Raw genomic sequence first — 10,322 nt, 5'->3', positions numbered from 1 at the left:
AGCGCTAGTTGCCTGTGTTTTTGTCCTACGTCGTACAACACAGCGATTGGAAATCACGCTCTCAGGGAAGATAAACTTTTTTTTCGTGATGTCACAAAAGTTTTTCGTGGAGCCCATCTGGGCGGGCCATCCCCAAAAAATGTAAAAAACAATCTGGTCGGGCCGTCACTCCAACGGGTCGCATTGTTACCGAGGCTATAATGTAATCATACAATACTACAGGAACGATGATCAAACTATTTTAATTCACCAACAAAACACGACTAACATCATTCTCTTTTTTAATTTATTTTTTTGCCTTATGGGTTGACTATTAATATACAGTATTGACGCACCTTGCTTTTGCCATGGATTACTTGTACTGTATTCGTCTCGACTAATATATGAGGCCTACAACAACAACAATCCCACATGTATAAGTAGCATAACACACAGCCTACAGTGAGGCTACCTCAATACCAGGCTATTTATCTAATTTCCCCAAAAAAGCGCACTTCGTCCACAAAGCGGCGCCCCATGCCTACTCTATGTAAAACTAAAACTATATGTAAAACTAAAAAAATCTATTCTAGCGAAATGGACTAGGCCTCCATGGCTTACAAGGCTTTAAGGTAGCTCTACACAACTCGACCTTGGACTTATGGAGACTAACTGCTTGAAGATTTTCCACAATAAATGATTCCATATGAAATAGCAATCGATTTCACCAAGTGCATGTGAAATTCAAAACATAAACTGCTTCATTTGCAGGATATACAGAGGTTTTCCACACTATCCACATGCCTGATGACATATTTAGGCATAACAATTTTGAAATAATATTTGAGTGCACAACAATCCCTTTGATATACATTCCTGACTAGCCCCTTTTATAAATTCTGCTGTTTTTACACCATAGGTATTCTTAAATGTCAGAACAAACAGTTCCACACCATTTCTTGTCTTGCAGTGGTTGAGAAAATCAATAGTGTCAAATACAATGAAAAAGTAACAATATCAACAATACAACATTATCCTCTTTTTCAATTAATTTCCTGTCTTGCCTCTGTCCCACTGTAATGACCTGCAGGTCACATACAATACTGTTAGGTGTTGTTGATGAAAGAGAGAAGGGAACACTCTGATCAGGTTTCCTCCTCAGAGACCATATCCAGCTTTAGTCCTGGTCTCCCCCCTCTTTAAGCTGGTAGTTCTGCTGTGGGAGGGTGACCATCCTTATCGCTGTGCGGGAGCCCTTAGTGGCAGAGCCAGAACTCCTCTTAATTACATTTTCTGAGCAGTAGGCCTTCATACGATACATATTGGCTTTGCTCTCACAGCACCCCATAGCACTCATGAGCAGATATGCATCCTTCCTGAAAGCCTTGGTGAAGATGGCATAAAGGAAGGGATTGGCACAGGAGTTGATGGGGAAAAAGAGCACCAGGAGGATCTTGGAGTTGGTAACAGTGATGAGTGGAATCTTGAAGGCAGCAGAGATGGCAAAGAAGGAGATGGGCGCCATGCAGAGTAAGTCTGTGAATACGAGCACAGCCATGCGCTTGGCTATCTTGGCATCAGCACTTCGGCCGGGGAACTCAGGATTCCGCACTGCCAGATAGACCAGCACGTAACAAACACAGACGACAAGAAAGGCAACCACATTGAATAGGAGGAGGAGGATGATGAAGGCCTGAGCCAGAGGTGTCTCTATATCCATGGGCAGACACATGCTCACTTTGCTGTAGCTGCTGACTCCGATCAAGGGGAGCAGTGCCATACCCAGGCAGATCAGCCAGCCCCCTGCCATGATGCCTGCAGCCTGTGCCAGGCCAAGACGCCGCTCTAGCTGTAGGGCGTGGGTGATGGTGTGCCAGCGCTCAAGAGTGATGGTGGATAATGTGTAGACAGACAGTTCACCTCCAAACACAGACAAGAAGCCAGCTGCGTTACAGCCGGCCCCTGTCTGCCACTCAATGGCATGCTGGCTATAGTGGCCACGCGTGCGCAAGTCCACTGCAGCTATCATCAGAAGGTAGACACCGATGCAGAAGTCAGCAAAAGCCAGGTGGCACATGAGGAAACGTGGCACAGTCAGCTTGCAGCGGCTGGTAAAGAAGATCAGTAGCACTATCAGGTTACCTGCGATTGCCAGTATGTTAATGAACCAAATGGCCACCCTAAGGAAACTGAAACCAGCAATGTCCTCACAGGGGTTGAATGCATCTGCCTCAGGTGTACACTGGAGAGTTGGTCGTGTCTGACAGAAGTCTAAATCAGGATACTCAAAATCCACACTTCCGAATGCTTCATCCTTGGTCAAGAACTCTGGAATAACTGGCACCTCCACCAGTAGGGGTAAGTCTGATGAAGCTGCAATAACACCTTGAGCCCTGATGGTCAAAGAGAGGAAAATAGTAAAGGCAAGAATGTACTTTAGCAGCATGATGTGATATATCGACATTTTCCCTAAAGACCCACGTAGGGGATGCATGTTTACAGTTCTCTGAAATTCTGAAATGTCAAGATGTATGAGGTGTAACTGATAGAGCAGGAGTGAGAGACAACATTACTCAATGTCAGACAGGTTCTAATTAGTTCAGCAGCAAGCCGAATAAGTAGGAACACAGTATTCCAGGTATATTTACTGAGATTATCAGTTCCATAATGTAATGAATGATTTACTATAGCCTTAAAGTGATGCTACAGGTTTTTCTATAATTTCAGAAAAAAAAAAAAAAACATTGTCAAGAAATGACCTGAATGGACAGAGAGGGGCACACCTCTCCACTACCATGAGCAAAAGCTTATATGGCAAAGGTTTGTTGGCCTTAAACTGAGGACTCTGTGGTCTAAAGAGAGCGATTAACATTATGTCATCCAAAAAATTGTATATGAATAATTAGTGAATAATGAATAATTAGTGACAAGAAATGCTTTTAAACCATTGAAGTAAAGAAAATCATACTTTTCTGATGCACTACTGTCATCACAGCATATAGACCCGTTATTCAATGCAGCATTGATGGGAGCGTCCCTAGAGGAAATGGAGATACATTTAATAATTGGTTTCTGCATTAAAAATTAGCATGGGGCATACTACAAACCTATACTGATGATGAGATAACTGTTAAGTGGGCCTCCTTTTCATCCCATTGCCTGTAAGCCTCATTAATGAACTGCAACAGACAGAGGCAAATATTTTCACCACTTACGATCCTTCCATTACAAATGGTATGATTTAATTCCAGGTGAATGCCTAGTACTGATATGCCTAGGGGGCCTGTGAGGTATTGTGTATTCCTTTTATGCTTTTGTTCACTGTCAGTAAAATTATGGTGACTCAACGTCTTTCTGCTTCTTCTTGTCCAACAAATTAAATCTTATCATTAATTCATTTCATATCCTACGGTTAGTGACACTTCAAATGTGTTGCTTTGTTGGTGGTGTGTTAATGTCATGAGAATCAAAGCCATATATCACTCTGACTTTGCTAAAAGAACATCGGGACATCCCATAAACATATATAGCTTTTATCACACCCAAATGAGATATATCTAACTTCATTGCAAATATCAAGAGAGTAATAAATCTGTGGGTTAGAGCACTCTTGTGTACTTCCTGTCACCTCTGTGTGTTCCAGCTGTGGAGAGCACAGCAGTGGCTGTTGTAGGTAAGGTGGGCCTCACGCAGGTTCCCCAGGTGCTGCAGAGCAGGCAGTCTCTTCAGGGCATACGCTGTACGGGCCACCAGTATCAGGACCGAGTCCAGGCCATGTGATGGTAAGGTCTCTATAGCTGTGGAAGAGACATCTCTGTAAAACAAAAATAATACACTCACTCACACAATATCCCTGGAGATGCACACACACATACTGTACATGTGCATGTATGCATAAGTACACACTGACACACAAAACCAACATTGCTCTTCCACTCAACCAAAAAAGGGTCTTTGGTTCCATGTAGAACCTTTTTTATAGTGTATTAGATACAGAGCTTATTGAGAGTAATACAAATATCAAGCTATACTGTATGTAAAAATGATCTAAAAATAATATTCACTAAGAGTTTAAACGCACAGTTTGACCACATTCCACTCTCAAAAGTAATCCTGTATCAAAGTTGACCTGACAAATAGGCTAAAGAGTGTCACTTACAATACAGCAGGCCCCACAGCTCCTTTAAAGGCCTCCCGGTGGATCACTCTGAGCTTTCTGTTATTCTTTAATACCCTAGGAACAAATAAAGTAGATCGAAAAGCAAGCATTGTTTACTGCTGCAGTTTGCACCAAGTAATTTTTTTTAGGGTTAGGGTTAGAAAAAGGTTAAAAGCATGGGAAAAAATACAATTTATCTATCTTGGTCCCATTGAAGGCACAGTCTTGAATTTCTCTAATGCCGTTGTTATACAGGTTCCTGCAAGAAAGAAAGAGGAGGAACAATGTCATTGGCTTTTTAGATTTCTGATGCAGATTCTAGCCATAATATGATTGCCCTGCTGCCTAACTTTGGAATATTATACAACATAACTAGCATTGTTGTGTGCTGCATTCATGTGGATAATGATCAGTGCTATACATTTAGGGAACTCCTAACTCAATTTATGACAATAGGGGCAAAACCTTCAGAAGAGCACAATGCACAACTCAAATCATCCAGTGCATTGATGTGAAGACATTGTAAAACCAACAGCAACTATAGGTAGATCGCAATTGTGTCTCTTATAGATAAATAAATGCTCAAGTGGACTGAAAGAGGTGAATATGCTATACATAAAAAACACCTGTAATTATTCAAACACAAAAGAGCATAAATGGTACGATACTTACATTGTAATGTCTTCACTTGTCATCCCAACAAAAGCACTTGGCGGTATTGACAGAAGATGAAGGTTGTCACAGATATCCCTGTAAGATTACAGTCGACTTAGTGAGTAAATGAAAGAAACATCCCTTGATCAGTCAAACCATAACTAGTAGCCTGTGTAGTTGCCACCATAATGATTTAGCAGCTCAAAAATCCTTGAAAAGGAATTTGATTGAAACACAAACGACCAAAGATGAAGAGGGAAACTTCTGGCTGTGTCACAATAATAAACTTGAAATACGTTTTTGTTAGACACTGTTCTGAGAATAGACACTTTTAGGGTCCCACTGGTCAAAAGAATGTCAAAGCCCTCAAAATCAATGACCCGTACTTACAAGATAAAGATAGATTCGAGAGAATGGATAGATGTCAAGTCAGGAAACAGAGTTATCCCAGTGTTGGAGATGCTCCTGTTGACACAAAACAGCAAGACCGTATTTCTGTTATCCTCATAAAACAAGCAACTATAACTTTCTCTTCGAAAATCACACATTCTCAGCAGGGGTCTCTTTTTATTGAATGAAAAGGTGGACACAGACAAAAACATCACTTGGTGATAACATACTAATTTAAATAATGTACTATTGGTACATTAGTACAATAGTCACATAGAACTTGTGACTGCTATGGTATTGGGTTTAAGCACCAGTCGGCTTTATCAATAAGCTTAAATCTAAATAAAGCACAGCGGGCCGCAGGTCCTTAAATATTGTAGTGCAAATAAGTTAGAGGAAGTGCCCTCCCTGTATAAGTTGAAATACTGTATCTCTAAAGTTCAGGAGGCTCCTTACAGATAACGCAGTTTAGGAAGGTTGTTGAATGTCCTTCGACCAATGTGTACCAGGCTCCTTGTGTTCTGGATGGAGCTACAAAACAAAAATATGACGTCATACACAGCATCTGAGGTCAAATTCTTATAGTAGTAATTCATAAAATCAAACATCATCTCTGTAAAGCATTACAGTATATCAGAATAAAAATTACTAGTCAATTATTACAATATACATGTACATACAGTATTCATATACCAGTCTATGACGCAAACAAGATTTAACAGGGATGTCTTGGGGAAACAATGTAAACACTGAGATACTCAGTAGAAGTGAAGATATAAGAGACCATTTGGATGAGTATTCTGTTGATGAGATACAAAATTTGCTCACATTTCAGAGAGATTGAGAAGGTTGTTGAATGCAAGGGTCTCTATGCTTTGAAGGGTGACACTTTGAGCAATTTCTCTGAAATCACACCAGGAAAAACAGGTCATTCATAACAACTGACCAAAACACAATTTGCACTTCAGTAATATCCAGACAGAATAATCAGCTGCTTTGTTGAGACAAAATGGGGCCAATGTCGTCACACTGAGCTCAGAGGTTAATGAGATGATCTGAGGGGTCTGTAATAACACTGCAAACACAGAAAGTTGTAGATGGTGTCTGCCTACCAAAAAACAACATCAATTGAACTATTAATTAGTTCTTAGGTTAGGTGCTGGTGCTCTAAATAGGATTCATTTTGGACTTTTTCTCAAATTCATTCCCATAATGTATGTTCTCTGATGACATTTTCACAAATGAAGAACATCTCATACTTACATTCTTTGGACTCTTCTCAGGCCATCAAAGGTGTAACTGGCAATGGTGCTCAGAGAGAGATGGTTCAGTACCCTGAGAAGTGAGGATGTTTAAAGTTGATTTGCAATTAATCTGTTTTACAGATTATCCATTAAATAAAGCTACTACTGCACTTCCATTAATTCAAGGCAGTCTGGACTATCTGAAGCAAGCTAACCAAATATACCTGTTTGTTTTGTGTACCTTTTAATGTGAGATCTCTGTTTCCATAGTCTATTGGCTGCAACACTAATATGCTTAGTCGTCTGAAGCCATTCTTCAAGCCATTCTTAAGCAAGTTAGATACAATACAATACTATTCTTAAGCAAGTTAGATACAATACTTGATCTTAAAAGTCAAGGAAGTCCTTGTTCCTAAAAACAATTTCCACACTCATAACATCTTTGCTTGATAACATCTTTCAAGGTCTTGCCTGTACAATGCCAGCCACTGATCCGTTGTCCTCCTCAGTACAAACACAAGACATGTGCACCATACAAACAATTGTAGTTGCCATTATAACATGTTAATAACATTTTATGATAACATTAATTGATAAGCTATTATCAATACTTATAAATGGGAAATATTACTTTATATTCTCACAGTGCATCAATGAGTCTCTTATGAATAGAATGCAACAATCTCAGGTAGGAGAGTTTTAGTTTCTACAAAGTTTCAAGGCTTTGCAGTCTTTATTGTTTCCTAACCGGAATAAGTTTATTATGTAAATGTAAATGCTCTCTTTAAATGCTGGGGTGAAGCGTTGTATGTGTGAAGACTTTCATTTCACTGTTTGTCTGATAGCCTTTGTACTCAGAGATGCTTATCAACACAGACTCAAGGTTCTGTGGTTTAGAGAGAAAAGGGTCAAGATTTTCAGTCTTCAAGGATTTAAACAACCTGGCAACCTCGTACATTTAGCACTGATGTCACCATCAATAGACACCCCATGGCAGCACTGCTTTTTGAGCCACTGGTTTGAGACATAGAACTGAACTGAACTGCATTTGGTTTTGAGAAAACAACTTGACCTTTCCTTCACAGGTAGTTCATTTTCACACGTACAACCCTCTGCTTTTCCACAATAGAGGATGAAGAGGTGTGTCATCTTAACACAAAATGTGAAACTCACACAGATTCTCTGATTGAAATCGCAACAGAAAAGTCACCACCTGGGAACACAGTACAGATGGATCACGCTTTAGGAGTCATTTTGCCACTGCCTAATGTGCTGGAGGGGTTAGATGAATTTCAGATGGAATTGTTAACACTTTAATGCTGATGCTCATGCAAATGACGATAGGAAGAAGGGTAGAAGTGTGAACAGTCCGTGCTGGGGTGGGTGGGGTCCTTGAGGATGGAGGCGGCTCTCCTGTGAACTCTGCGGTGGTAGATGCACTGCCCTCCCTGCAGAGCATCTACCACCGCAGAGTTCACAGGAGAGCCGCCTCCATCCTCAAGGACCCCACCCACCCCCAGCACGGACTGTTCACACTTCTACCCTCAGGCCGGAGGTACAGAAGTGTTAAATGCAGGACAACCAGACTAAAGAACTCCTTCTTTCCCACTGCCACCAGGCTCCTAAACAACCCATAGGAGATTAAGACTAATATAACCCTACTACCTCATAACCAGTTTGCATAATTGCACTGCTACGTTTGCACTGTTTATTATTATTATTGCTGCTATTCTTATTTTATGCCTTAAATTTTGCTGTCTTGTACATTTGTTTAGTATATATTGTATATTCTTTTGTATTGTATATTTTACATTGGTTGGCATTCTGCGGACAGCAAAGTAAGAATTTCGTTGTACAGGGAAACATGTTTTCTACTGTGCCAATGATAATAAACACTTTGAATCTTGAATTGAATCTTGAATTGAATCTTGAATGATACACATTTTATGATAGATTAAACTAAAGATTATTATATAGGTCAGTCATAAACAATTGACCAAAATACAATTTGCACCCATGAACTTTTCACAATGATCTGTAATTCCAGTTGCACTTGAGTAATACCAAGTTTAATGTTGTGATAATGTAATTCAGTCTAAGTCACATGAAGGGTAAATTATGTCTTATACAGGCCTTTGTAAAGTATAATGAAAATACTTATCAAAAGAGTTCCTTTCTCTCCCTCAAAACCACAGATCCAATTTTCCTGTGGCATGTAGACTGAACAGGTGACTGCCCCAATTGCAAGAAACACAGTAACCTGTCTATTTCAACTGACAGTCTTGCTTGTCCAAGCAGCATTGGTGTAAAACATAATTGATAATGTCTGTGGGGTGCTTAGGCTTGTGAAAATTACTAGACACAATGCGAATAAGAGGTGAGCGCCACAGTACTCACAAGGTTTTCCTGAAGACACTCAACATTCCTGATGATGTAATGTTACCAAATTAGGTTTTTTTTGGTCTTTAGGAAAAAAACAGGGTAGTGTAGAGTACATACACTGCCTGCTCTCATATGGCCCTATTTCAATCTTGAACCTCATGAGCCAAGGCAGCATCCAAATGAAATGAGACTACAATTACATAAAAACACTATTCTATCCACAAATAATGGAATCATTTTCCTGATACAGTGTTACTGTACACCACACAATATCAAAAAGCAAAAGGCACACATAAACTTGTAAATGATGGTATGTTTACTGAATCCATGCCCTGTCTTCATAAATGACCCCTTTTACCTTTGTGAAGCTAAAGCCACAACAAGAAGCAACTGGAATGTCATGACATCAGTTATTTTTTGATAGACTTGTCTTCAGCAAATGAGTAGAGAAAAGGCTTGGGGAAATTATAAACAGTCCAAGTCTGTACATTTGCAGACAGACAACCATTGGACATTGCACTGCAGGAAATGTCCTCTACTCTGCCAAGAGAGTTTTCTTTTAATTGATTTACAACCTTAGCTAGCCAGCTTTGGATCCCTTTCCATATATGGCACCTCAAAATATCAGCATCAATGAAGGATAATATATTAGGGTACCCAGTTTTGTGATTGGATTGAATATAATTTGACTTTGCTGTTTCTGTTTCTTTAGTGGGAAACTTTCATATCCAATCTAAAACAAAGACAAGACATCTCATTTTGAGATAAAGCCAAGGGGGCTGAGAAAACAGCAGAGGTCCTTCCAATACGATACATTCAAAATATTAAAGCTGCTCTAAATTCACGATGACAGAAAATTCAGCCCGTGTTCATTATAACGCTTTAGCATTTTGCTTCTCGCTTCCCAGCAGAAATTGTACTTTCCAGCGCATACTGTAGCCTATGAATGGAGAACGTGTGCGTCAGAAATACATCAGCTATAATTCATGCCATAAGGAATTTTCACTTACTTATACAGGCAAGTTTTAGTTGATTTATAAGGCTAGAAATAGCCTAACGCGCGCAATGCCGCACTTACGCATGGCAAGGCACTACACTGGTAACACTAGCCTACTGTATTGTACCAGACCAAATCGATCATCTGAAAGTCATATAAAATATAGCGCACTAGAGCATATTACGTTTGTTTCTAAAACATCATCCTAGCGTTGATATTATTCTCATTGAACACTTATTTTCCAATGGCCGTGCGCAAATGCGCACAATCTCCGAGAGGTAGGCTATGCCTATGCCAATTTACATCCATATAACACACAGGGATGTTTACTACTTTAAAGAAAAACGATGTATCTTTATCCTCCATAAATATGTCATAGTCTATTAAAATTACTTTTCTTGCTAATCTAACTGCCTCTCATTGGTGTACCATGCATGCTCATTCATTCACACTGGCGCGCTCAATTAAGGTAGTGTTACTTACAATCTAGCATCTCTTTGGGTCATCGTAAAGGAAC

At 39.7% G+C, this 10,322-nt stretch overlaps 1 protein-coding gene across 1 annotated transcript; it reads right to left on the bottom strand.

Moving 5' to 3' along the window:
• Positions 1–1,156: 1,156 nt before the first annotated feature.
• Positions 1,157–7,575, bottom strand: lhcgr (luteinizing hormone/choriogonadotropin receptor; the record flags this gene model as incomplete). Its single annotated transcript, XM_083694567.1, has 10 exons — positions 1,157–2,372; positions 3,608–3,793; positions 4,139–4,213; positions 4,329–4,397; positions 4,811–4,888; positions 5,183–5,257; positions 5,639–5,713; positions 6,011–6,085; positions 6,446–6,517; positions 7,499–7,575. 10 exons carry the CDS (start codon positions 7,573–7,575, stop codon positions 1,157–1,159), a joined length of 1,998 nt encoding a protein of 665 aa, XP_083550693.1.
• Between the last annotated feature and the right edge of the window lie 2,747 nt (positions 7,576–10,322).

The sequence above is a fragment of the Argentina silus genome (assembly GCF_951799395.1).
Source record: "Argentina silus genome assembly, chromosome: X".
NCBI lineage: Eukaryota > Metazoa > Chordata > Actinopteri > Argentiniformes > Argentinidae > Argentina > Argentina silus.
Note: the sequence above shows the minus strand (reverse complement) of the source record. Positions and strands in the feature narration are given on the sequence as shown.